A 27,997-nucleotide genomic window follows, 5' to 3' on the forward strand; every position below is an offset into this window, starting at 1 on the left:
GTGACAGGGGATGGAGAGGGTTTGGGTGACGGGGCCGTGGCGGGTGACATGTGGCGGGCAGAGGAGGGATGACGAAGGCCTGACGGGTGAGTGACGGTTGCGATGACGGGTGACGTGACGAGAGTGACGACATCAACCAGGCGAGCGGGTGCCGAAGGGCTGGACCTCCGCGCCGCTGGGGGGCGCTGCGCAGCAGGCGGCTGGGCGGCGGCGGGCGGGCGCCTCTCGCGGCGGCGGCGGCGCCTTTTCCGGGTTGGCTGCGCGGCGCTCGGGGCCGGCCCAGGCTGCAGCCGCTGCCGCCGGCACCGGGCCCGGGCCTCGGCACGCTCCGCGCGGGCCCCGCGCCCGCCGCCCCCGGGCCGGCCCCGCCCCGTCCCGCTCCGGCCTGGCCCTGCCGCCGCCCGCCGCCGCCGCCCTCCTGCGCGCCGCGCCCCGCCTCGCCGGCCTCCCGCGCCGGCCCCGCGCCCTCCTCCTCCTCCTGCAGCCGCCGCCCGGCGCCGCCATGCCCGGCCCGGCCGCCGGCAGCCGGGCGCGGGTGTACGCCGAGGTGAACAGCCTGAGGAGCCGCGAGTACTGGGACTACGAGGCGCACGTCCCGAGCTGGGGGTAAAGCGCCCCGCGGGACCCCCCCCTTCCCCCGGCCGCCCCCCACCCTCCTGCGGGCCTCAGCCCACGGGGAGGGTTCCCGGCCACCCCAGCCCCCCGCCCCGTTTTGGGGTGTCCCCGGGGGCTGCGGGCGGCTGGGGTGGGGGGGCTGGGAGAGGCTCCCCTCCTCCTCGGCCCGCTGCCCTGTCAGTTATCCCCTCCCCACCCCCCTCTCCTCTTGGTGCCCGCAGCAATCAGGACGACTACCAGCTGGTTCGAAAGCTCGGGCGAGGGAAGTACAGCGAGGTCTTCGAGGCCATCAACATCACCAACAACGAGAGGGTCGTCGTGAAGATCCTCAAGGTGAGTGTCCTGTTGATGGTTGTAGGGGCTTGCGGTGGTTGGAAGCACGGTGGGTTGGCAGGGCCAAAGGACTGTTGCATTTCCTCCTTTACCCCAAAACTCTTGTTTTCTCGTTAAGGACATTGGGACGGTAGGTTTGGAAATGGATTTGGTGTCCCCTGTGCTGTAGTGATGTTTTGGTGTCTCCAGCTCTTCTGTCCAGCACAGCTCTGGGCTGAGAACTCCTCTAGAGGAGAGCTGTGAGTCCTGACATTTGAACAGCGTTGCGTGTGCTGCCTGCGTTTGGTAAATTGTATCTGGCAGTGCCTGTCTGAAACAGCCCAGGGACTGCCATGTCAACAGGAATGCAAAGCCTGGAGGGAGGAATCCTTCTTCTAACCTCTAGACAGCACGCGGCCTCTTCAGAGCCAGGCTGTGGGATGCTCAGCAGTCAAAAAAGCAGGCAAGATTTTATATTCAGTCCTTTAGAGGCTCTCGCATGGACAAGAACTTCACCGCAGGCAGGTCAAAAATGCCATGGAAACTTGAGGAGACTGAAGGAGGCTGTCAGAAGTTTGGCAGCGTCAGTGATGTGTATTCTGGTGTGTTGGCCCTAGTGTGGTCAGGCTGTGGGGACCTTCATGCAGTCATAACAGGTTGTAGTTTGGGATGGCTGGATGCAGGGGTTGGCGCTGAAGCAGCATGCTCACAGCTAGCTGGGGTAACTCTCCTAGCAGCAGTCTGGTTTGGTGATCTGGGGGTAGACAGGGGTGTTAAAAAAACAGAAATGAAAGGTTGGAGTTGAGGTACTTTTGGTTTTGGCTTGGGCTGACACTTGTGGCTGTTGCTCATTGGACCAGCAACACTTGTCACTTGTTCCCCAGGAGCACGTGGGAGCCGGTGTCTGCCTATGGATGTTCTGAGAATTTTGGCACACGTTGATCTGCGGCACGCAAGGGGGTCTGAGCTTAACCTGCCCTTGCAGTCGCTAAGACTAGCAGCTACCTAGGACACACATCTCTGCAGAGCTGCAGCCTTGAGGCATTTGCTCTATCCAGTCCTGTACTGTCTCTCGCTGTCTGTCTTTGTCTTTGCTGATATCCCTACTCGCTCATTGCGCCAGCTTCCCTGGCATCTTCTGTGGCCTCCCAGAAAACTTGTCAGGGTTTGTCCAGCCACTGCTCCTAGGCAAGGTGTGATCTCGTGTCTGCCTCTGGGAGGAGGTACGCATACCCCTGCTTTGGCTGTGGTCAAGGTGGTGGCCGGGTGAGCTGTTTGGGAGAGCCCCTGTGGTTGAGCCTGATATCAGGGCAGAGTGGTGAGGCTCACATGCCCTCGCCAAGCTGAGTTCCTCTGGCATGCTGTTTGGGCCTCCCCTTTGTTTGGATGCTTTATGTGGGTTTGTTTTTTGTTTATGTGGGTTTTGTTTGTTGTTTGTTTGTTTGTTTACTTGTAAGTAGGGGCAGGCAGGAATTTCTGCCATGAGAGAGTAGCCAAAGGTAGCCAGTACAGAGCTGGGTTTTATGGCAAGATGGCTTGTGGCTAGGCTGGGGAAACTGCGCATCTGCCTGCCACTCTGGAGGCTCTGATGGTTTGTTGAGACCCTAGGTCTTGTCCCACATAGAAAGGCTGAGAAGAGACTGAAAGGAAAGTAATCAGAAATCTTCCTCCTTGCCTCTGCCCAGCCTAAAGAGCCTCCCTGGAGCGATGCTTCTCTCCCTGTGGCAGCTGAACTCTGACATGTCTAGGGAGCCTGTCAGCAGTGGACTGTCAGTCGGCTGGCAAGAGTCATCTGAGGACGGCTGGGTGCTCCTTCTCCTTGGGGCCTGAATGTGTTGCCTTAATGCCCTGCGAGCAGGGGACTGGGTTGTCCCAGATTTGAAGCAGATGATGTGGCCACCAGTTCCCCTGGCTCACCCCACTTGCTTGAACATGCAGATGGCATTCCTGCAAGTGAGCAAGGAAAAGCAGAAAGTCCAGATAAATAAAGATGAACTTTCTTCTCAGTGGAAAGTGGGTCAGTGAAAAGTGAGTTTCAGAGCACTGTGCTGTGTACATTATGAAAACCTGTGAAGTGTGGCAATAACATCACTCTGATCTGTGGAAAGTGCCTCTGGTTTCCTGTAACTAGACTAAAACATAATTGTAATTACATGTATTTACAGTGGAGCCCTAGCAAAGAGGCTGGGTCTCTCTTTTCCTCCCAATTCAGGCTGCATCCTGTGAGGTTAGAAATACAACCAAAAGTCTTCAGGTTTTTGTGTGGCTGAAGGGGCGGGACAAAGAGGAAGACTGTTGCTGGATGATGGATGTGGCTGCTTAGCACAGTTGCTCCTTTGAGTTTTTTTGAGAGGACAATATATGTTACATGTTGAGTGATTTTTAGCAAGAGTCACTGTTTTAATATCTGTGCCTCATAGGGAGGTGACTAGTTTTTCTTCCTAGCCTTGCTCTTTGAAGCAGCTTATCCTTACTGAGTTTGTTAGCTTTTTTCCTCCCCTTTTTTGGCATTGTGCTACCTGAACATCTTGTACCTTCCTCCAGAGAGGTCAGGAAATTTTATCACCCTTTCTCTGATGCAGAACTGAGCCACAGAGATTTCCTGTGTGACTTTGGGCAAGTCCCTTGGCCTCAACAAAACTGAGACTAGAGCATAAGTCCTGGTCTAGGGCTGCACAAATGAGATAACTGCTCTTCCTCTACTGGCAGCCCTTGCCATGTTTGTTTAGGTGCCCTATGAAGACTTTAGCATTGGACAAGGCCAGGGAGCTAATGGCTCTGATTGGTATCACGGTGCCCCAGGCCTTTTGGGCTTGCATAAGCAAGATGCCCCATTTCCCTGGGCAGTACCCAGCGTTGCCTTTCTGTTCTGCTACCTGAGTGCAGGACCAGGCACAATAATCCTGCAGGAAAACAGGATGTGCTTATGCACTAGTTGTGGTCATAATATTGTCAGCAAATGAGCAGAATTAAGATAATGCAGATGACTGTAACATTACCATTTCCTGGGTCAAGTGCCTTTCTTTGCAAATATGATACTTTCAATGTCACTTTTCCCAGGAAAATTCTGCAGTTCTTTTTTAAAAAAGGCAAACAAAGGAAGCAGGTTACTTCTCACTCCACTGCATCAGGACGCGCTGTGCAGGACAGTGTGCAAAGCAGCAAGGCAGGAGCCCTGGTTTTCCACACAGACACCCCCTGCCAAGCATCCTCCTAAAGCTTTTATCTGACGAGCAAGGCAGAGGGTGTCTCCCCACATATTCAACCTGTTCAGGGAGCAAAGACTCAGAAAAAAAAGCCATGGGGCTGAAGTCATCTTGGTATGTAGTGGAGGACTCTGCACTGTACTGACCTTCCTACCCCTCGTGGGTAGTAGGACATGGAGTTAACCAGCAGCTGTGCTTCCACAGTCCCCAGCTGGTGTAGGAGGCTCTTGTGGGCTTTTTGATCTGGCTGGCCCTGGTACAGCTGTGGGCATGCTTCCTGTGCGCTCAGGGGAGGGCTGAGCCGGGAAGAGGGAATGTGCGAACATGTTCTGTACGTGCTTTTGTGTCTTGCTTAAATCTGATGCTGAGGTTTGACTCCCAAGGTGAGGTCTGACATTCCTTGGCATGTACAAAGGAAGCTGAAGACCTCTTTGTTTCCTGTGAGTCATGTATCGTTCTGCATCCAATGCAGGTATCTAAAACACAGCTCTGCTCTTTCATATCTAATCACATAGATTTAAATTTTTGGTGGACAGCTGAGGTCAGTCTCCAATGTTTGTGCTGTCTCTTTGATGAACTTCTCATTTTGCTTTTCTGCTAATGCAGCTCCAGAGTGTCTGCCAGTTTCCTTGTGTTGCTTAAAAGTGAATCCTCTGTTCAGGAGTAACAGTGTTCCTGCAGGATGTGAACAGCATTGCAAGTTGCCACACTAAAAGCCAAAGATAAACTTTCCACATTGCTTGTAACTTTTGTGGGTGATTCTTTGTGGTGAGAATGCTGCTGTTAAAGTTTCTTACAGTTCTGGCTGTTAGTGAGCTTCAGCCATACCACAGCATCCTTCACAGCCTGTTCTCTCCTACTGATTACCTCCATCTGAGTGTCCACTCGAGGCGGAGATCACGGGATCCATATTGCCAGCTCTGTGCAGGAGTCCTCCTGATTTCTTAATGCACATGTGTGTATGCGTATACTACTTGTCTGCAAAGCATTAAACCCGTCACATAAAGAGGCTGTTTTGTTTCCCTGTGTGGTTACTATCTGCCTAGGCACAACAGGCAGGCAGAGGTTAGGGGAAGAAAGCAGTTCCAAGGAGAAGGACCACTGAAATGGAGGTTCTGCAGCAGTGATGAAATAGCCCCTTTCTCCTTTGGTGGCTTTTGTCCCTCTGTGCTGAGTCCATGAACTGGAACTTTCAACCATGTACGTGGTTTCACAAGTGCATTCTTGTTTGTTTGGCTTTGTTTTTCCCCTGTGTTCCCCCTTTGGGCTGTGTGAACCCTCTGGAGCTGCTGTTCATGCCAGGCACTGCTGCAAGGTCTTTCCAGTGTTGAACTCAAATTATCACCCTAGTAGCTGGAGAACCCTTTGGGGGAGGTAGCCCTGTGGCTCTGGTAAATTTTCTTCTGTCCCTAAAAGCTTTAGAGCCCAGATACATCAGCATGTTCTAGATGGGGACTGAAATGACGCCCGTGCTAGTGTGCAGAAGGGATTGCACAGGGAAATAGCATTGGACGATGTCAGTCCCTCAGGCTGGAGCTTTTGACTGTATCGATGACCTTCCACCAAAGCAGTTCGATACTGTTCCTGGTAGCTGTGTCTTTGCTCCCCCTGCATTTCCATGCACTGAATCAGCTCTCCCTGGCCCACTTCCTCCTCTGGCAGCCTTGAAATGAGCCCTTTTGCAAGAGAGCCGGGTACACAGCTCTTCTTTTGAACACCAGTTGCCCACACTGAGCTTGGCACAATTGGCTGCTGGAGTCCAGCCTTGTTTGGAGCTGAGACCAACTGAGCCGATACCAGGTGTCTCGCAGAGGCCTGGAGATGCAGCTCTTAACTCTCACTGTGCTGTCCTAGCACCAAGGAACTGGTGAGCTGTAAAGCAGCATGTCCTGTGAGGAGGGTGAGTTAGGGCACTGTGTCTGTTCGCAGTGGCCCAAGGCAGAGCCTGAATGAATGATTCTCATCCCTTAGAATGGTAGTGGTGGCAATCAGGGCTTGGTCCTCGTGCATCTCCCTTTTAGTTGGCTGCAGAAGTCTTGAGGCATCGTGGGCAGTCCTGAAGCCCAGGAAGGGCTGTTTCGGGATGTGCTGTTAAGGGAGGAAAGGCATTCTGAAGGAAAGAACGGCACTGCCCTCAAAGCACGTGTTGGCATATTCTACTGAACTTAAATAAAAAAAAGCAAAAGGGCTTTAGTAGTGTCAATGTAGGGGTTTTTTCCCTCTTTCCAAAAATTCAAGAGCAGCTCGAGAAAGTTTGAATTCCCATAATGGAAGTTGTAAGATGCAAACAACTGACAGAATATTAACACAAGTGGGCTCCTTGATTTTGTAGCTCTTTTGAATACGATTATTTGGTTTCCCAGCTGATGTCTGGCAAAATAAGCACTGCTGCTCTGAAGCCAATTTTCCTATTGAGCAATTGGCATCAGGCTTTATAGGCCGATTATTGTGATCCTTTTGATAATACTTGCTAGAGACAAATGAGCCTCTAGTCCCAGCTTTTAAATGTTTCAAGCCTGTCATAAGGATGCTGCTCGAGCCTGTTGCTGCTCCTGGACGTTGTGTTTTGAGATTTCCCTGCTCGTTCACTGGAAGCATCATGGTGTTTCCAGGATATTCAGGTTGGTGAGCAAAGAACAGATCTTTTTCTTTATGGGGCAGTGGAATAAATTACTTCAGTTTCTTGCAGATTTGTATGTTTTGAGTGTTAAACCTTCTCCCCTGCTGTGCTAACCCCAGTTCTTTTTCAGAGCACCTGCTGGGCAAAAACCAGCACCTTCTGTGACTCTTTCAGAGCAGCACGTGTGCTCCTCAGCTGGCAGTGTGTTTGTGCTGCCTGCCTGCCCGCTTTTGGCTGATGTAGAAGGATTTTTATGCTTTGGATTAAACTTGTATTTTGCATGCCTTCCTGGTTACTACTTTTCTTAGTCTGGAAATACACAGAGAACTTTGGATAACAAATTTATTTTCTCTCTGCTTGGATTCAAATGATGGGTCCCCAGGTTGCTGGGGAAAGCTGGAACTGAAGCATCTGACAGAAGAGTGTACTTCCTTTGCTTTAGAAACCAAGCAAAAAGGATGATTAACCAGGCAGCCATTTATTCGTTCAAGACAGGAAGTGATGGTTGCAGCCTTGTATTTAAAGGTTTATTTTAGCAAACAATGTTAATTCTCTCAGCTGGTGTTTGCTGCAGCTGGACTCCTTCCCTGCTTACAAGTTTACATGATCTCACAGAAAATGACCCAGGATCTGATCTCTCGGTCACAGGTGTTTTCTCCTGCATCTACATTTATCCTATGCCATTTCTCACCTCTGCAGAGGGATGGTATCGCATGATGCTCTAGCACTGGCCACTGTCACTGCCTCGTCTGCCTGACTTTCAAGTGGATTGAAGCTCCATTGTGGGATCCTTTTGGCTTGTAGGGTGGGAAACCTGCAGCAAAGCGTGGCCGGCTGGGGACAGTCGAGTGAGAGCTGCCAGGTCCAGCAGAGACCATCCTCCTGTGGCAGGAGGTCACCTTGTCCCTCTGCGCTGGCTGTGAGCTGCCTGTTTTGTCTCCACCATCTACACCTACCTCACTTCCAGTTTGCTTGAGGAAGAAAGCAATTTCCTGGGAAACTGGAAAACCAGCTTGTGCTAGACAGTCACGTTGTTCTCGGAGTACTGCTGCAGTTGAAGTAATTAAACTCCTCCCAGTGTAGACACGGTTAAACTGAGACATGTCTTTTAGCCTGGTTTCCTATGGAAACGAGCCTTATGCAATCCTGCTGTCTGTCAGCCTTGCTCCCCCTTCTCTCCCCCAGTAGTTTTTGCACTGGTTGGCCAATTTCAACCAAATGCGACAGAAGTCTCCAAGCTGTCAAGTTTTTATGGATTTCCTGGAAATAGGTGTTTGCATAGAGCAGAGGGACTCTGTCGGAGCCTGTCTTGGAGGAAAAGGCTGCAGTGAGGGTTTGACTCATACTGGTCACTAGAGAATCCCAGCATGGAGGAAAGCTTCGAAATGCTTCTGCCATGGGAACAGTTGGAGTCTGCACCTGTATAATACGTTGCCTTGCAAATGCAGCCGGATCAAACTCAGGAGCGTTTAATTTTGTCTAGGTCCCTGTTTCATCCGTTCCATTGCTGGAAATCCCCCTCCTAGGGCAGGGGAACTGAGCAGTGTAGGAAACATGACTTGAAATGCTGCTGTTCACAGCCTGGTTTAATAATACAGCCTTAAAGAAGTACTGTTAAAATACTCTGGCTACAAGGGCTGGGGTTTTAGAAGCTGTCCCTGCTGAGAGAGGCAGATGGTTGGAGGCCATAATAGCTTCAGTTAGTTCACATTTAATCCATGTGTGTTTGGAGTCAACATCCTTGGGAGAGATATATCGGGTGACTCTGAGAGACAGTTGTAGCAATGCAGACTTAATCCTTGTGCTTGGAGAATATGCTGCTGATTGCCTGTGGTTTCGTCAGTAGTGCGGTCTGGGGACAGCAGAGTTTCTGTGGTCGTGACCAGTTAGCTCCAGTGCAGTACTGGTCGTGTGCTGGAGCGGTTTGCCGCCAAGGTGTTTGACTTGCCAGATGCAGGAGCCTGGGCTTGGAATTGGTTACTGGGCAGAAACTGAGCCCCAGCCATGTGCTCTTGAGTAGCAGATGGCATTTGCAGTTGTGGCGGGAGGAATGGCGTGGGACAGCGTGGGGCGAGAGGTGGCGTGGGGCTGGCAAGGCCAAAGCTGTGCGGGGTGGGGTGGGGGCCGGCAGTCACTGCTGTTTTCTCCTGCAAATCTGAAATGAGGAAATCCTGTTTCCCTGCATTGCTCTCTGAGGAAACTTCCAGGCAATAGCTTTTCCTCTATGACAACATTACTTCAGCCTGTGGCATTTCTCCCCAGCTCATCTTTATTTACCTAGTGGTGGAAAACTCTGTCCTGAGCCCTGGCTGCTGGCGGGGCGAGCACTCTGACAATGCTCTGCAGTGAGCAGGGTGTCCCAAACCCCCACCCTGCCCAGAGGCACAGCCCATGTGCAGGTTCTGTAGGATGTGGAGGTTCTGTAGGTGTGTGTGCGGACAGCCTGGCCCCAGCTCTGCGCTACTGCAGCTTAGCAAGAAAATGTGCAAACAGCGAGTGGCCTTTAACTTTGCCTCTTGCTGAGACAGTGTTCGCTGGAGTGTCTTCTCTTGGTGATGTCAGAGGTGCTGCTCTTGGTGGTTATCTGCAGGCATTTCATTTAAAAAAAGAACAACTTTCTTCGTTCCTTTTTTTCCCAAAGTTGCTGATTCTGTCTGCTTGTGACTTTTACTAAGTGTTTTGTGGGTAGAGGAAGATTTCTGGTGGTCATCGCACAGGGCATCATTTTCCCATCCTGAAAAAGGTGGAAACATGTGGAAGTGACTGGAAGACAACATCTTCTGCCCCAGTGGGAGTGGTAGTTGCTGCAGAAAGAGAAATGGAAATCTCAGAGGGATATCCTCCCCTACCTAGCTGATGCAAAAGGCCCTTGAAATAACTACCACGCAAAGGAAAAGGTATTTCAAAGTGGGCTTTGGGTCCTCTTGGCTGTGTTCACGCGCTGTTTCAGCTCCCTATCAGGTGCGCGTGTCGCAGCAGAGAGGCTGTGACGCATGTCTGTCAGTAGCCAGACCATTCAGCGGGCACTTCAGGGTGGCAGTGGCTCAGCTCCCTCTTTGAAGTTCCTTGGAAAACAGCTTGCGTGTGCATCTGCCTCACTGGATGAGCAAAGTAACCGAATTACATCCTCTAATTCCATCGCGGCCTTTTGGTAAGATCAGCGCATGTGGGTGACGCAAGGGTGGTGTCTGTCCCCATGCCGACATAAATGACAGTGGTCTAATGAAGTGTCTTCCTCTCGAGTTCAGAAACGTAGCCCTCGCTTCTGCTGGTCCCCCTGCTCTGGCTGCTTCTCCCTGTCTGTCTGACCTCCCACCTCTGGGCTCTGCCCTAAGGCTGCTGGTCTCCCCTCCCCAGCAAACCCTGTCCCGTGTCGCTCCAGCTCTACCTGACAGCTGCGGTGGCCTTGCTGCCATTTTCCACAGTGGCTTTATGAGGTGCTGATGCTCCCCTGTGCTGGCACTGGTGTTATTTTTGGCACTTTGCTTCAGGCTGAGAGTCTCATCTTTTGGCTTGAAAGTCTAGCTCCTGCCTTTTAACTTGGAGGAGAAGGGCAGGATTTGAATCTGAAGGTTTCAGCCACCTGAAGAGCCTAGAAAGACAGCATATTTTATCACTTACATAAACACCATATTTTCCCACTATATAAAAAGCTTCTGTTCCTTCTCTCATCTGCTCGTACGTTCCTGTGAGGGGTCTGAAACCAGGGATTGCCTTGCGTTTGCCTGTAACAGGAGTGTGAATTGCCCCACGGCACTCTGCAGCCCTCATTGAAGTGGGAGGCTGTGGCTAAGGCGAGGTAGCGAGCGGTTGAGCTCTTGTGCCTCCTGGTCCTTCATGTAGACATCTGATAACGTGTCTCACTTTGGTGAGGTGCCTCATACCTCTTTGCCGTTGCCTGTTACTCCCCTCCTCACACACCAGACTCTGTGCCGGATGGTGAATGTTTTAGAAAGCTGAATGTCTGGAGAGGAGCGTTTGCATGAGCAAACCTCACAGATAGGTGAGGGCTTTACTAGTCCCTAAAAGATGTCTCTGCAGCTCTCTGCAATGGTACCAGTGGTGCAGGAGGGGATGGTCCAGCTCTGCAAGGAAGGGGCTGCCAGACTCAGTGACTCGCAACTGGTGCTGCCCACACCAGTCACTAGCCAAGGCTCGTTAATAAAATCTCACTTCTTGGCTGCTCTAAGCTGCTAAGCAGGCACAGAGCTAGAGTTGTCCTGGGAGTGGATGAGTTACAGAAACCGTCGTTCCTTCATGCTGAAGTGGACCGTTGGATCAGCAGAGTGTAAAAGCCAACCCAACCTCCAAGCCCCTGCCTTGGGAGGAGCTGTTCTTTGTCACTCTCTGCAGGGCAATGTCCAGAGAAAAGCTTACTTTGCAAAGGGAGCTCCTGGGACTGCACAGATTTGAGGAGTCAAAAACTGTTTAAAATGTCTGTAGGCTTTAAAAATAATCATGGTATATGGATGTGATGGCATGCTGTGCAGTCGGGTCTGTGCTGTTGGGGTGGTTGCGAAAGACACATGCACATAGCTGAGCATAGCAGTGTCTGAGCTTACTATAAATCTTCATGTTGGAAACTCTCAGGTCGTTGTTTCATTATATGAAGTACTCATTGGGAAATGGGTTGGGATTAATGGGTAAAAACTTGCTTTGTGCTGGTAAACAAAAGCTCTGATGTGAGGGTGACCGTGCTTGTCCTATGGATCTAAAGGCATAACACAGAACAAGTGTGCTGAGATTTCCACATAGCAGTCCAAGGGGCTTTTAACCACAGTTACTGGAGTCATGGTTACGTTTGTCTGGAGTGGCTTGATTTTTCCCCTGATGAGAGGGGAAATCGTAGTTCATGCAAGGTGTCTGTGTCTTCTTTGAAGCTAAAAATGTTCCCCTGTGAGTGCAGGAACAGAGAGAGGAGGAGATGTGATCCAGTCAAAATTGGTGGCAGAAACCAGTGTTAATTTCTGAAAGGACTCTCACTTCTAATTTCTTTTTGTCTATTTAAGCCAGTGAAGAAAAAGAAGATAAAACGCGAGGTTAAGATTCTGGAGAATCTACGTGGTGGCACCAACATCATTAACCTGATTGACACCGTCAAGGATCCAGTGGTAGGTGCCTGTGTTGCAGTGTGTGGGGCGGGTTTGTCTCCCCGCCGGTTCTGCTCTCGGCTTGGGTTTGGTGCTGCCTGTGCCTTTGTGCCAGCCAGGGACAAATGGTGTCCAGTTCAGTAGGGTCTCCTGAGGTGGGTTGGTCTGGATGAGCTCGTGCTCCTCTCCATGTTCCCTCGACTCTTCTGCACCCCTTCTGTGTCTTCTCTGAGTTTCCCATGGCTGATGGGGGAGACGTTTTGTAGCCCTACAAATTTTCTGTAAGAAAGCAGAGCGTGTAGCCTTGCAGCTTCTGTCTGGCATCTGGAACATGAGTATCTGCCAGGACAATTGGATATTAAGTACTTTTCATCCTTCTGGTTCCTGCCCAGTGACCAGAGGTCATATCCTTTGTCTGCATCGCCACAATTACCCCATTCCGGGGAAGTTTTCTCTGAATAGCGGCTGAGGTCTGTGACTCCCAGCCTGCTGGCAGCCACGGACAGGAACTGACGCTGCTGTAGCATGGGCAGTCCTGATTGATCTTCCTCCTGCGATGGGACGAGAGGCCCTAGCCCCTCGTGGCACCTTTTGCGTTGCCCAGTGGCGTGGGGAGCAGCAGCAATGACCAAAATGCCATGTTGGTGTTTGCTGTGTGGGTTGTAAGCAGAGTTTGCCTTTGCGGGAGCAGGGCTGTATTTCTCTCACTGTCCTGTTCCCGCTCCCCTCTCTGCAGTGAGCATTGGGCAGGAAGGAAAAGCTTTCTGAGGTCTCTTGGAGCAAAGAAAGGTCAAGAGGGTGTTTTAAACCATGGCTCTCTTTCTCTTGCAGTCAAAGACCCCTGCTCTGGTGTTTGAGTACATCAATAACACAGATTTTAAGGTGAGTCTGCCTGAGTGTAGAGGCAGGAGGCTTCCCATTTCTGTTAAGAGTGCTGTGATCTTGGGTTGTTGGATGGTCCTCAAAAGTTATGGGGCGAGTTTGAAGTTTTCACCAATGTAAGCTTCGCCTTCCTTTCCTCGTGTAAATCAGAAACCTGTAAATAGACTCTAGATGAGAAGGAATAAAAAGCTTGCGTGTTGAATCTCCTTCCAACTTTGACGAGTAAGTTCAACAGGTTAGATACGCTTACTCCCCTCTCAGTTTAGTAACTATTGCTGTGCTATATATTCAGCCCAAGTTAATCCCTGTGCTGTGATGCTCTATTTAGAGCAGTGCAGTTGATGGAGCACCAGTTGGGGCTGGAATTCTTTACACCTGGGGACTGTGAGATGGCAGGGGCTGGAGAGCATGTCTCCCACTGCCAGTGGGCCTGGTAGCAGGGCACTGAGCAGTCTTGAACACATCAAGAGATTTTCTACTGCCTGAGACTGCAGCATATTCCCTGGCTCTTCTGATTTCTGGGGAGCTCCAAGTGGTGTTACTCCTTCCCGAAACGAGGGTCCTTCTGACCGAGTGCAGCTACAGCTGCCTGCGCTACTGAAATGCTTCTGGCTGGCAGCATCCAGCTGATACACGAAAAGGTCATGTAATTAGTAGCCACACCTATTTTAATGGTATCTTTGCTTCCCCCATGTGAATCTTTACCCTGAGTCATTAAGTCAGTGGTGGAGAATTAATTGAGCAGTTGCCATTAGAAAGTCAGCAGCCATCCCCTCCTGCCCTGTTCAGAGTTCTCTTTCGTTCCGTGTTATGGGACAGTGCTTTTTTTCTTCCTGTCTCTGCTGGAGCGTTATGTAGGTACACGCCTTGTAGGATGCAGCTTCAGCAGATACACCAAACACCTGGAGAAGGACCCTGGGCTGGTGCTGGTGGAAAGGAAAGGAAGCAGCTTGTCAGCCGCCCCACAGACTGTTTCACCTTCAGTCCTGCATGCTGCAAGGCAGCACACGTTGTTTTATCCATTTGGGGCTGGTCTGGCAAGCTGAATCCTGCTGGGTGGGGCCTTGTGCACAGCCAGAGCTGCAGCGTGCTGGCAGTGGTAGTCCTAGTGGTATTTAATCTCATGTAGAGACTACTGCAGAAGCTAGAATAATAGTAACTTGCAGCAGCGTCTGCCCTGACAGCTCTGGGTGGGGAGATAAGTGTTGCCTTCATCAAGTAAACAGCCAGGAGAGGAGTGCTGTGAGGTGACCTTCCAGGGATAATTAAAGCAGCTTTGGTTTGTCTGGGCTTCACTGACATCAGCTGGGCTGTGCCAGTGCCACATGTATGTTGGGAATGTGCCCCCGCGCTTCTCCTGGTGACCCAGGGACTCTTTATAAGGCTGATCCTGGAAGTTTTTAACTTTCTATTTTGAGATATATTTTCTTTTTTTTTAAAAAAAAAAAAAATTTTTTTCCTTTTAATATATAGCTTGAGATGAAATAGGTTGCTAGGGCATTGGCACACCTTGCTGGGGATCACTTTGTGTGTGTCCTAGTCAAAATGTGATTACACCACTCTGTCATGTCCTTCGAGGAGAAAATGATCCAAGATACCACCTAGTAACTGAAAGATTTTCACAAAATAGAGAGTTAAGTAGTAACTTGAGGCTGGTGCGCAACAGGAGCTCTTAACTGAAAAACACAGGGCTTGGGGTAGGTGGCAGGTCAGCTGTCCCAGCCGTGCTGGGCGCCATCGCAGGTGCCGCTGCAGCCAGTCGGGCAACATTGGTCTGGCCGCAGCAGAAGTAACAGTGCTCAGCTCTGGCTGTTGAATTAGAAACAACATGAGTTTTCAGCAGATCATTTCTAGGCTCCTAGGAGAAAGCCCGGCTCCTCAGGGAAGGCTAGATTCACAGCTGTACAAGTCCAAGACAGACAGTATTGATGTTTTTGATGCTGATTGGTACAGGGCAGGAATAACTTGTCTTGGGAGTGCAAGCATGTCCCCCAGGGTATGCAGTACAGCTGTTCATGTTCAGAGCTTATTTGTAACTTGAATTTCACTAGCTACATATGAGGCGTGTGAGTTATTCAAGCTACACCCCCATGAGCTCTGCTGCCTGTTTCGGGAGGTTCTTGAGCTGCGGTTAACTGGCAGATTACAGAGCTGCTGCTCACAGGTGCCCGTGGATATCTTCATCTCTACAAAGGCTCCCGAGCTGCCCCTTCCCTTGCTCTGAAGTGCCCTTGCCAAGCAGAAAGTGCACAGAGCAGGTGAGACCACTTGTGTTGGAGGTCTGGCCTTGCCCTGTACACAGAATCACACAGAATCAGAGAATGTTAGGGATTGGAAGGGACCTCAAAAAATCATCTAGTCCAATCCCCCTGCCAGAGCAGGAACACCCAGATGGGGTTACACAGGAAGGCGTCCAGGTGGGTTTTGAATGTCTCCAGAGAAGGAGACTCCACAGCCTCCCTGGGCAGCCTGTTCCAGTGTTCTGTCACCCTCACTGAGAAGAAGTTTCTTCTCAAATTTAAGTGGAACCTCTTGTGTTCCAGCTTGAACCCATTATCCCTTGTCTTACTGTTGGTTGTCACTGAGAAGAGCCTGGCTCCATCCTCGTGACACCCACCCTTTATATATTTATAAACATTAATGAGGTCACCCCTCAGTCTCCTCCAAGCTAAAGAGCCCCAGCTCCCTCAGCCTCTCCTCATAAGGGAGATGCTCCACTCCCTTAATCATCTTCGTGGCCCTGCGCTGGACTCTCTCCAGCAGTTCCCTGTCCTTCTTGAACTGAGGGGCCTGTACCTGAAGCAGCTGGAGAGCACCTGGTCTTTGTCCCCTCTGTTCCACAGTCCTGATCTCCCCAGGGAGCCAAATTCTTTTGGAGTTAAGTGCCACATAAGCAAATCGTGGTGACAGGGTCTGCTTCTCTTTGCTTTGAGGTGGCTGCTACTGATCTGCCCATCTCTGCATTGACCTCTGGATGCAGCAGTGCTGATGAGTACTGTGCATCTTGCTGGCATGTCCCTTCAGGGTGTGCGGAGAGGTTCTCAGGGCAACTCATGTACAGTGGGCAGTTGCTGACTGCTTTACAGGACTGTGTTTTTCTCTGTCCTGTTGGCCATAGTTGCTCACAAGCTTGGATGTCTCCTAAGTTGTCTCCTTTCTGGCGGTTTCTTTCCTTCACCATCATTATTTTTTTTGTTTAATGTTAATACCTTTGCCCATTCATATGGCAGGACACTCTCCGTGTGCCCATGAAAACGGCTGCTGGGTTTCCTCCGCTCTCTGTGAACTGGCAGACTTAGGTGATACCTCCCAGAGCTGATTCCATTTTCTTAAATTACCCAGCTGGGTCCCTTCTGCAAGTGCTGGCTCTGTACTTGCAGGGATGATGAGTTGGAACTAGACTAAATCGTATTCTGCTGTGTGAGGACAGCAGCTTGTGCACAGGGCTGGCGTTTCTCTTCAGACCTGCTGTATTATTTGTCATCTGTGAGCACTCAAGCTACCCACAGTCATCTACCTTAAATGATAGCAGCGCTGCAGAGCCATGCAGTCAACTGAGTAACCATCAGTGAAATTAAATGTCTTTTGCTAATTGATTTCAAACTAGAAATGAGATGCCTGTCCTTCAACCATTGTGAGCTGTCACATACTTTATGTAGTCCATGAGCATACCTGGTACTGTGCCTTTCATTGTCCCAAAGAAGCAAATCCTTTGGGAAAGAAGGGAGCAGAGCCAGGTCTCCAGGAGCAGTGCTGGGTTGGGTTTGCTCTTTCGTTCTTAAAACACACTAGCAAGGTTTCAGTTGAAGAAGAGGAGATGAGCAACAAATGTGAGTGATGAAAGGTTGCTTCAGGGTGTTCAGCCTGTTGGAGTTGTGAGGACAGAGGGCTTCTGAGTCAAATCTTCTGCTTTGTGTGCGCCTTGGTAAATTTTCAGGCCAAGCTGCTGTGAGGGAAGTGTGCGCCTGTATTTTATCCTTTTACATCCAAGGTTAGTTTAAAAAACAGTTGTTGCCCTACATAGGTGGGGTATAAATATGAAAGATTCTCCTTCCCTTGTGTGGCTGCAGAGGCTGGGATGCTTTGGGAGCTGTTTCCTTTACTTTTGCTGCTGCCTGCCCTGCACCCCAAAGCAGAGTCTCTCTCCTCCGACAGCTCTTCGCAGCCACCCTGTTGCTTTGCAGGTGCTGCTTCCTGCACGTAGCCAACTGTGGTGCTCACTCAAGGGAGAGGAATAAGCGTTTAACTCCTGTCAGCCCCGTGGCAAGAGGAAGCACGTCCGTGTCTCCTTGGACACTAACGGGATTAGTTTACAATTGGTGATGTGTGCCAAAATATCACCAAAAGCTGGAGAGGGGTGGAGGCTGCTGGTGGGTGAGTTTAGCCTTTCCTTGTGCTCTGTATGGAGAAAGGAGACCAGCCTGGGACTCTGAAGCCTTGTGTGATCCTGAGTGCTGGCAACTAGCTGGTCAGATGTTTGAGCTGGGTCTGAGTGACCCCCACAGTGATGTTTCTGGTAGTTCTGCTCTGAAGAGCCAGCTGTAAGAGCAGAGCATGGGGCATGTCTGCAGAGGCGGTGTCTGCTCTCCCCTGCTTGGCTGGGCAAAGGGGACTTGGGGCCCACTGTCAAAGCCTTCTTGGGGCAGCTACTGTGCAGGACCCACTTGCAGTGGAAACCTTGTCTCTGTCCTTCAGAGCCTTCAGTGTTCACCAGCTACCTGCAGTGGGACTGAGCACATTCCTGCAGGGACTGTTCCCCACAGCAAGCGCAGCCTGGGCGCTGCCGGCCACACTGTTGGCATTGGCACAGCAAGGGGCTGCTGGGGTTTCACAGGCAGCTCTTCCGGGGAAGCCTGTTGAAAGCTGGTTGCCCAATGGCTGCCTCTGCTGAAGGCTGCGAGTTGGAGAAGTGACCGCATCATGGGCCTGAGAAGAAAGGCATCAGTGACCTCCCTTACATCCCCTCGCTGCGTACGGGCAGTGAGAGGCAGAGGAGCTGGGCAGTGGGCAAAATGGGGTCTCGCCTTGTCTGCCGCTGCCTCTCCTGCCCCGGGGGCACTGATGTTGGCGGGTGAAGTTGAACAGGATGGTGATTCCCAGAAAGATGTTTTAAGCATCTCTGTCCTCCCATAGTGTTTGTTACCTGAGCAAGCCTTTTAAACCAAGTCCTGGAAGGGCTCAGCTGTCCTCTCCTGGCCCTGGGTCGTGCATCAGAGCCATGCGCAGCCAAATCGGGAAATGTATCCCTGCTGTAGCTTGTGGCTGTGGCTTTTTTGCTCCCTGCTCACTTGTCTGCTTCAGTGGGTTGCTCCAAAACATTAGGATCATCTCAGCTCATGAGAATACAAAGCATCTTGTGTCCTGGAGGCTGTTAAAGCTCTGCATGTGTAAGTGACACTTATATGTTGTCAAGTGATTTCTCAGAGTAGTATTGGGGCTTGCAGGGCTGTTTGGAGCTGGCCCTAAGTAAGGCGGGATCCTGAAGATCTCGTCATGGGCCTGGAGAGGAACTGGGGCCAGAGCTGCCTTCTTGGAATGTGAATTTCAATCCCTCACTCTGGGATTTTTCCTGAAGCTGCCAAGTGGTGCCCATGATGGGCAGGTGGCTCCAGTGCTGATGCAATCAGTGATTTGACTGAGACATGAGATGATCCTTGTTTGTTAGGAACAGCAGAGGGGTCTGGTCCTTCAGCTGCCCGGTGAATGTCCTTCCTTGCCCTGCCCTGACATCTCACGTTGCTTTCTTTGAACGAGAACACAGCCCAACAGGGTCAGGCTGGCACTGCTGCTGCTGACGGATATAGAGCAGAAGGCCAGTTGGGGACAGTTGTGACCTGGCATAGAAGCAGCAGGATGATGAGTTCTCCAGTGACAGTGCTGGTGGCACGGTGCAGGTGAAAGTGCACCCTGGATCTTTGTCACTCTTGTGTGAGTAGCTGCAGAAGAACTCAGAGGAGGGGAGGATGGTGAACATGTGCTGGCAACAAGCACTTCACCGAGACTCTGAACTCTTCTTGGCCTCACAAACATTTCTGTGCTGTTGAGTTGCATTAGCCGTTATTCTGGGATAGAAGGGAGCCTCTGCAGCTCTGAGGGCATCTCTACCCTTTATGCTTCCCCACACCATGCTCCTTTAGGTTAATGTTTTCCTCTCCCTGCCCCACTGTGAGCACTTGGAAGCCTTGCCTGTGTGTTCCCAGCCTGCCTGCTCTGAGGGCTGTTATCTGTGTTGTCAACTCACCATGATGACTTTGCATGTGAACAGAGTGTTGAAATTGTCCGTGCCAGCTCCAGCATGCTCTGCAGGGCTTGACTTCTTGTCCTTGGATGGACAGCCTGGCTGTCTCCTGCTGGAAAGAAGTCATGAGAGGTCTGAATGATGCCAGTACGTTTCACAGGAGCTCTTACCTCCTTTCTGGATTTCCTAGCATGTAGCCTTGGCAGGTGTGAGACCAGGAGAGCCCTCAGGAGTGGCAGCATCCACAGGGGATGTGGAATGGGATCAGTGATTGGAGGCAGGTGGGGTGCAGGAGATTAAACGGAACCAAAACTGGAGTATTTATTTTTGTTTCTCTTTTCTTTTTCTTTTTCCCCTCCCCAAATCTGTTTCAGCAACTGTACCAGATCCTGACAGACTTTGATATTCGGTTTTATATGTATGAGCTGCTGAAGGTGAGTGGCATTGCACGTAGCAGTCTGGATGGGGAGACAAGGGATGAGAGAGGCAGCAGGAGGGCTCACGGGGCAGTGCTACTAAGTGGTAACTTCTCTCATGTTCAATGCAGAACCCATGTCTCATAACCTGGAAAAGTTTGGGAAGAGATCAGGTTACCTGGCTTGTTGCTGTGAGGTTATTACAGCCAAACTGGGGACCTTTGGTCACCACCAAAGAGTCTCTGATTCTCTGGAGTCTGTTCTTTCTCCGTGAAGCACTTGTGATTGTTAGTTGCCAGGTAGGGCTGTGTTTGGTCTCCCTGTGTCTCTAGCACCATTGGGCTGCTATGAGGAAAATCAGCTCCCAGCCAGAGCCAGTAAAAGCCCCGAGAGGAGTTTGCCAGGCTGGAGAACTGGAAGCTCTGTCGCACCCTAGGGAAAGAAGAGGAGAGGGATTGGCAGCTCCAGGCTTTCTGCTGCTGCAGTGTTCAAATGCAGCCCCAGAAGATGAGGTTTAGATGGTCGAGCCTTGGGAGGAGCAAGACACTAGAACAGCTTCATCCCTGGAAGCAGTTTGTCCAACCTATTACCAATCTCCTGTACTGGAGATTCCAGGACCACCGTTTGCTGCAACTACTGTTTGTTGCAAGGCCACGTGCCATTGCAGGGATGTTCCCTGAGGCCTTGCTGTGGTGGAAGATGTTGCCTCCGACACTTCCTGCTGCGGCAGGGGCCCAAGGACAGTGTTACTTCCCTGGCACTGATGTCTTGGATATTGAATGACTGCAGGCTGTACCCTCCTGTGCTGCTGGAGATCTCGCAGCATCTGATAGATGTTGATGGATGGATCTCCCTCCCCTTTGGAGATGAGAAAACAACATTCTCACCCCCTTGCTCAAGAGAACAGCTGCATGGGGGGGCAAGTGGTGCAAGGTCATGGAGCTGGAGAGCTTATGTGTGCTCCTGCCTTCAAGCTTTAAGCAGCATCACCCTCCCTTGTGTGCTATCACCTGTCTTTTGCAAGTGCAAAACGAGCTTAAACGAGCAGGGACAGAGGTGACTTTCTAGCTTGAGTCTGTTTTGGGACACAGGTGGAAAGCTGCACTGGAAGGCTGTAAAACTGTATGCATGTAAGAATCATCCCCTTCTGGGAATGAAAGTGTGACCTAGGAAGGACAGGGCCACGCAGGTTGGAGCATTGGGCTTGTCGCCAGGTGGGACAGCTCTCTGCATCATGTTCTTCAGAGACTGCAGGGAACACAGTTCCAGAACCAGTGACTGCAGTAGGCCATGAGGTCAACACAGTCTTGTTGCCAGCTTGTCACTTCATCACGTGCAATGTTAAGAGCTGAAGATGCCGGTTTCTTGTGCCAGGGTTGCAGCATTTCCTCGTGGACAGGGCACTCTGGCTGCTGGTGGAGAACTGTCTGTTATATTGTTAATGCTGTGTCTGCGGTTACAGACATGTCTAATGTATGTGCATGTGTCTGCCAGGCCCTGGATTACTGTCACAGCATGGGGATCATGCACAGGGACGTCAAACCCCACAACGTCATGATAGATCACCAACAGAAAAAGGTACTGTGGCACCCGGGCTTACAAGCAGGATTTTTCCAGAGAAACTTGAAACTCTGCCACCTCTGTACCTGTAGCTTGGGCAGCTGTACTCCCCCCTCTAACCTTTCTCTACCAGCTCCCTTCCACTTGTGCCTGTGTCATGAGGTGGCCAAAGTCCCACTGGGGAGCACCACAGTGGGAGTCCGTGGCTTGGAGGTTGCTGTCCCCCCCAGCCAGCCATGCTGGGTTTCTTTGCAGAGATGAGCAGGTCTGGGATATTAATCTCTCCCTGGGGAGGTGTGGGGAGGGTGCAGAGGCCATGGGCAGAAGAAGGGTGGCCTTGCCTGAAACACACGTGGATATTTTTACCTAGGGAACATAAGATTCTGTAGTACAGCCCGCTTGTCCCGCGGTCGCTTCCTCACTCCTGGAGTGTGCTAGTGGGATCACAGGAAATATTTGTACCCCGCTCGCTGCCGTGGAAATGGGGAGCACAGAGAGTTTCCCCACCCCGTCATGGTACTTGTACCTCATCGGGTGCTGTGTGTACCTGTCTCCCCAGAGACCTGGGATTTTCAGCAGTAATTTAGCTGCTGATCCACATATCCCTCCCTGTCAATCAGCAGTGGCCGTACAGGCAAGGCAAGGTTTACAAGGAGAGGGAAATCTCTTACTAGACCTGCTGTCCTTCAGTAAAACAGCAGGTTGTCAATCCCTGTGGCTGTGGAGGAGATGGTCTGCCTTGCGGGGTGTTGTGGGCCGCCCTTCTACCTTGTTTTCTGCTCTCAGTGCCCAGTTAAAATCAACAGTGCCTTCAGCCCAGCCCCTCTAAACAGCAGGAGAAGACAGCTGGCTTTTGCTTGTTCCCTGGTATGCAACAACCTGTCCACTGTGGCTGGTGGTGCTGGTAAGGAGCCAGTTGTCCAGCAGTAACAGTGTGCTTGGACTCAGGAGGCAGAGGAGCTCTCTAAGCTGGGCTTTGCCCCACCAGCTGGTGACACGGGGAAGGGAAGAGCCTGACCAGAGCACTGCTGAGAGCATCTCCTCTCCACAGAGAGCCTCCCTGTGTCCTGGGCTGCACGCTTGGATTGCGAGATTTGTCCAATGTGTCTTCACTGAACTGGCTCATACTGAGGCTCCTTTCTCTGTGTCTCTTTATTGCATGTTCAGCTGCGGCTCATAGACTGGGGTCTGGCCGAATTCTACCATCCAGCTCAGGAATACAATGTCCGTGTGGCCTCTAGGTACTTCAAAGGACCGGAGCTCCTTGTGGACTACCAAGTAAGAGTCTACCTCCTCTTTGCTAGCCAGTGATACCACTTGTGCCTGCACTTGGGCCACCGTTGGGTTGTCTGGTTTTGCCTGCCAGGGCATTGCCTGGGTTGGAAAGAGGCTGGCTGTGAAGTGTAAAGGCTGAGGCTGCCTGTGCTGTTGGGGAACTGGGCCATGGTGAACATGCCTTTTCTGACAGCTTCTCCTTTTCCCCCTCAGATGTATGACTACAGCTTAGACATGTGGAGTTTAGGCTGCATGCTGGCAAGCATGATCTTCCGAAAGGAGCCCTTCTTCCATGGCCAGGACAATTACGACCAAGTAAAGACTTTTGCTACCTGGCTTATTTCGTGAGAGTTTGTCACTGCCTCATCTCTATATGTATAGAGGGGAAGCGCTGGGGATCGGACTACTAGGCTGGGAGGATGTTGCTACGTGCTTAGTTAAGCCATCTGGGGTTATGCTTCACTGCCTTGTGTAGGAGACTTGTTTTCTGCACATCTGGCAAAGAGAAGTTTTGAGGGAGATATTCCTTCCATCTGGGATGTTTCCAGAAGGAGGGCTCTTAGATTTGGGCAGCTCTGCCTCTGCAAAAAAGTGGTGGCCTGCACTTCTACTCTCTCTCAACATGTCTTTTTGTTCCAGCTGGTTCGCATCGCAAAGGTCCTGGGCACAGATGAGCTGTATGGGTATCTCAAGAAGTACCACATAGAACTGGACCCGCACTTCAATGATATCCTGGGCCAGTAAGTGGAGAAGTGAAATGCAGCCTTTTTTCCTTATAACACAGAGAAGGAAATAAACTGATGTCCATCCCCATTAAGGACTTTCTCCTGGGTTCACAGTGCTGTTTGCAGGCCTCCCATCTTGCTTCTCATGTCATCTCAGGCGGTCACTAAAATGTAGGCTCTTTCTTTTTGCCTCTTCCATGATCCACGAGCCAAGCCCTGTTTCTTCCTTCTCCCACTCGTTGGCATCCTAGAAGTGGAATGTAGACAATACAGCTGAATGTGGGCCAAGGGGCTCAAAATCTCCCAGCTGAGATTTCTGAAAAGGGTGAGAAGTGGATGAGACAGTGAGCATAGCTTCTGTGAGGCCGGCTGGCAAGCCAGAGCACTTCTGGTCCCACGAGTATCACCTGTATGCTGTTGTCGAGTCCCTGTAGACAGAAGGGAATGTGCAATATTGTGCCTTTCCCAGGCGTGGGTCAGCCACACAGTTGTGTACCTAAAGAAGAGGGTTTTCCTCCTTTGGCAAGTACTTGCTGAGCAGTAGCTTGTGCAAGGAAGAGCTGTAGGCAGTGTCTATCGCAGCCACCTCTTCTCAGGAGTGGATAGTGGTGGGTGATTCCCCTGGGAGCTCTGGGCACTGCTGAGTTGGGCGGTGACAGTTGTCTCTTTGCAGGCATTCCCGGAAGCGCTGGGAGAACTTCATCCACAGTGAGAACAGACACCTGGTCAGTCCTGAAGTCCTGGACCTCTTGGACAAGCTCCTGCGATATGACCATCAACAGAGGCTGACTGCCAAGGAGGCAATGGAGCACCCCTATTTCTGTGAGTCTGTGGAAAAGCAGGGGTCAGCTGGGATGGAGAAGGGTCTTGGGTTGTGGGGGCAGATTTTGGCTCTTTGCTCTGTGAAAGCCTTAGCAGCTGTGTGGGTTTCGAGGGCAGTTTTTCTGGAAGGGTTTGCCAGGGTGGAGCTTCAGCTTTAGTAAATGCTGTTTCCCCTTCCTGCCTGGTCTGTGTCTCCGGCAGATCCAGTGGTGAAGGAGCAGTCCCAGCCTAGCTCAGAAAACGCTGTGCTCTCCAGTGGCCTGACAACAGCGCGATGAAGACTGGAAAACGACGGGTAATTCAAGATGTTTACAAACAAAAGCAAAACCTTCGGTCACACAGTGAAGGGAAAACAACCAAGGACCCCCCCCCGCCCCTCCTACTTCCCTTCCCCTTTATATTCTGCAGAAGTCTAACCTGTGGGGGGTCCATAAACCTCAGTTCCTCTCTGGTGGTTGTGGTTAATGTAACTCTAACCCTGTGGTACCAAAGCCCTGGGCAAATGGTCTTGCAAGAGCTAAACACGTAGTGATATCCCCAGGGCTCAACACAACTGATTCTGGTTCACATCTCTATGGATCCTTCTCTTCCTTCTCAGTCCAGCCTTCCCCACCATGCTGGTGGGGAAAAATTCGTCGTTCCACCATCAGCCCTTAGCATGCCTCTTTCTAAACATGCCTTTCTGACTTGTAGACTCTGGATGAACCAAATTCAGGCTGGGGGTCAGCAGGTGCAACTCTGTTTTGAGGTCCAAGTCCTACTGCTCACTCTGGGCTTGAATTTGGCCCCTGAATTCCAGTTTCAATTGCGAATGCCGGGGCGGTTGGGGGGAGGGGGGAGGTTCGACAAAAAGCAGCCCACAAACCCAGCAGTATCTCAGGATTGGTTTGGAGCATTAAAATGCAGGCATAGATCTGAGTTGCTGGGGAGAGGCGAGATCCCCCTCCAGGTGTGTTTGACAAAGGCTCGCTCTGAGAAGAAACTCAATAGACCTGCTTTGGAAACTTGTGAATGTGAGAGCTGCTCTCGTGGCAGGAGCGGGGAGGGTCTATCCAGACTTTCCCACTGAGCTCAGGAAAGTCAGTGTTGCGCAAGACTTCTTGTGATAGGTGTGCAACCACGTACCTCATGACGTGGCTCCCATGAGAATTCGTGCCAGACGCAGACTTGTGCCAGCGCACAGCTCTGGAGCGGTTCAGTCCAGCACCGCGGGATGGAGGAGTGGACAGGAGGCCGGGGAGGAGAGCACAGGGAGGGGGGAGGATCAGCAAACGGTGGCATGGTCTGTCGGGGAGGGGGCTGTGCAGCTACTGATCCAGGACTTGGGATCCCACGTAGTGTTTTAACAAAGTCAGCCATTTGTTGAATTCTGGGGCGTCGATCCTGTTGCGGGGGGGTGGGGGTTTCGTCTTGTGGGTTCTTTCATCAGATCCCTCGATGGCTTTATAGCCCCACAATTCACAGTTGCCTCCTCTACTTGTTCTGTGTGTAACTTCATCAAGTGGTTCTGGTGACCTAGAAGTTGGAGATAGTGTTTTCCCACCAGCACCTAAACACAGAATTTCCTTCTGCGGCATTGTTGAAATAGTTAATTTTTTATAAGGTTGCAATGTTTCTATTTGAAACATCTGTTTACATTCCATATTCCAATAAAGTTCTATTGGCATCAATAGCAGGTCAATCCATTTGTATAATTCACTGAAACCAATAAATATCTATACGTCTGAACGTCTGCCGTCTCAAATCTATGGGATAGCCAGAAAGAGTGAGAGCTGAAGGCATTGCCTCCTCGAGGAGGTCAGGCTGGCTCTTCCAGCCCTGCTTATCTGAATATTTTGGGATCTCTTAGTGTTTGGTTGCAGTTCTTCATGCTGCCAGCCCTGAGAGTTTCACCATGGCAGATTGTCTGTGCTTCCCCAGGGCTGCAGAGGAGGTGCAGGGTTTTGGGTGCAGTAGGGCAGTCAGCTGTTGTGGTACGGTGGACCCGAACAGCCGGTGCCTGAGGTAGCAGTCAGTCTGTCTGGTATGTGGCTGGTCAGAGGAGACATCACCGACGTGTTGGGGGTTCTCCATGCACGTACCCCCGTGCTTGTCTCCTCTCGGCCTGGGTGGATGGGTTTTTCTAAAGACGTGCTGAGCAGGGAGTCACTTGTCTTTCCTCCCACCCTGGGATGTGGCTGATGTGCGAGCTCAGTTATCAGTGTCCAGGCTGAGGACGTGGCTGTGGTGCTCCTGACGCAGGGCCCTTGCTGATGTGAACTCTCCTTCCGATGCTGCTGAAGGCTTTGGCGACTGTTTCCAGCCTCTGTCCTTCCCTCTGCCCAGCCTGAGAGGTGTGGGGGTCTCGTGCTCTTCAGCTAATGCTAGCAGGGTTGGTCTGGGGTTTTAACAACAATTTCTGAACTGGTTTTAAATGCGTATTGAATTGCTCCATGGAGAAGAGCCAGGAGTGGATGTTTCCCATGGCCTGTCCAAGTGGCTATGGGGGAGACTTGCCCCTTTTCCAGCCCTTGTGCATTGGCATTCCCAGCTCCCAGAGAGCCAAGGCAGCAGAGGTGTGGGGGAGAAGAACAGATTCAGTGTGGGAATTCCGATAGGTGAAAAATGTTCATGTATAGGAGTGCTTGACAGTGTCCAAACCTGATGGTGGAGTTTGAAGGTGGTACTTTGGGAAGTACCAGTTCTGTAAATCAGTCAGAAATTCTTCCCTGGTACCCCCCAGCAGAGGCAGAGGTGCTCCTCCCAGCAAGTGAAATGAGTAAATGGCTTTCCCTGGTTGCGGTAAGCAGAGAGGCTGGAACAACCTGCCCTATGTTTCCCCACATCCCTACCCCAGCTCTAGGGTAGGATGAGCTGGGACGGATTCATCCCGGAGTGAAAGACGGCAGCTGAGCAAGCGCAGCGTGGGAGCGAGGAGGGTGTGGAGTCTCCTGATCCCTGGGCGCTGGGGGCACTTGGCTGCAGCTCCGGACAGTTCATCTCCACACCCGTTTGTCCTTCAGCACTCAGAGCAGGAAACCCTGCCCTCCTCTGGACCTTAGCAAGGTGTCCTGCCTGTACGGACAGCTGGTAGCTGGAGAAGACAGGGCCTTGTCCTTAGGAAAGAAGGAGGCTGGGGAACATGCATCTTCATGTGCTTTCTCCTGGTAGAGTCCTGGTGCACGGCCTGGCCTTTCAGCTGGCCTGGCCCCAGCTTTCTAGCAGAGGTAGAGTGCAGGTTTGCCCGAGTGCCTTGTAAGAGGAAAGGCTCGAAACCAGAACCGTGGCGGCTATTGAGGGGTGGGGTAAGCAACTTGCCCAGCTTCTCTGTGCCTGTTGCAGTGTGCTGTGGCATGATGGAAGCCTTTAGTGGGACTAGAGGAGATGTTCGAGGCAGCAGAGGGTGACTTAACACAGAAGGTTGGGGAGAAAAAAGTCCAAACTTGTGTCTTGGCTGCCCATGAAAGTGCTGCATTGCTGGACTGCGTCTCTCCCTTGCCTTGCTGGGCCCTGCCTTCCCCTCCCATCCTGCCACCTCAGCAGGCTGAGCGTCCCCCACTGTCCCCACATCCAGAGGGGCTGGCTGGGAGCGGGGTGGCAGTGTCCCCAGCCATCTCTTCGTCACCCGGGGCTGGAGGAGCTCCATGTCGAGCTGGCAGTGCCCTGTGACGCTCACTTCCCTCCTCCCATCTCTCCTCAGGTCCGATGCTGTTGCTCCCAATTTTCCATAAGCAGAATGAGAACCAAATCAAACGTCCTGTCAGCGCGTGTAGAGTGACGGCGGGCAGACAGCGCGGCGCGGGCAGGGCTGAGAGCGGGGCGGCACGCCTGGCTGGACGGCACTCGCTTCTTTATGACCACAGCCCTTCCCTCCGAGTGTTAAAGGTTCTACTGCCTTTGGTTCCTTGTTGAGCTCTTCCTGACCCAGAAATCATGGAAACATGAAGGGTGTTCAAAGCAGTTGTTGGTTAGTTGTTCCTCCCTCCATTCTGGCTGTTCCCCTCCCCAACCTCTGATGGACCATGGTTAGCCAGCTTGCACCTGTCTCTGCCAGGGCACGGGGGTGGCAGGGCATGTAGTATTACGATGGACAGTTCTATATTATAATTAAAAGAATTCTATATTGTTGAATAAAAGTTTTAAAAGAAGCATATGAGGAGTATTCAGTGTGGAGGGAGCTGCGGGGCAGGACCTGCCCCATTGGAGGACATTGGCAGTGTGAGCTGTGCCCTGCTAGGACAGGCTGGGCGAGGAGAG

The 27,997-nt window shown here is 51.5% G+C and overlaps 1 protein-coding gene across 1 annotated transcript; it reads left to right on the plus strand.

Moving 5' to 3' along the window:
- Positions 1-472: 472 nt before the first annotated feature.
- On the plus strand, positions 473-27,891 carry CSNK2A2 (casein kinase 2 alpha 2). The gene is made up of 12 exons (XM_065640763.1): positions 473-606; positions 837-948; positions 11,763-11,864; positions 12,675-12,725; positions 19,338-19,397; positions 20,874-20,957; positions 22,107-22,217; positions 22,428-22,529; positions 22,854-22,954; positions 23,613-23,761; positions 23,963-24,056; positions 27,441-27,891. The coding sequence occupies exons 1-11, from the start codon at positions 503-505 to the stop codon at positions 24,037-24,039; spliced, it is 1,053 nt and encodes a 350-aa protein (XP_065496835.1). The 5' UTR covers positions 473-502; the 3' UTR covers positions 24,040-24,056; positions 27,441-27,891.
- Positions 27,892-27,997: the final 106 nt, after the last annotated feature.

The sequence above is a fragment of the Caloenas nicobarica genome, chromosome 9 (assembly GCF_036013445.1).
Source record: "Caloenas nicobarica isolate bCalNic1 chromosome 9, bCalNic1.hap1, whole genome shotgun sequence".
Taxonomy (NCBI): domain Eukaryota; kingdom Metazoa; phylum Chordata; class Aves; order Columbiformes; family Columbidae; genus Caloenas; species Caloenas nicobarica.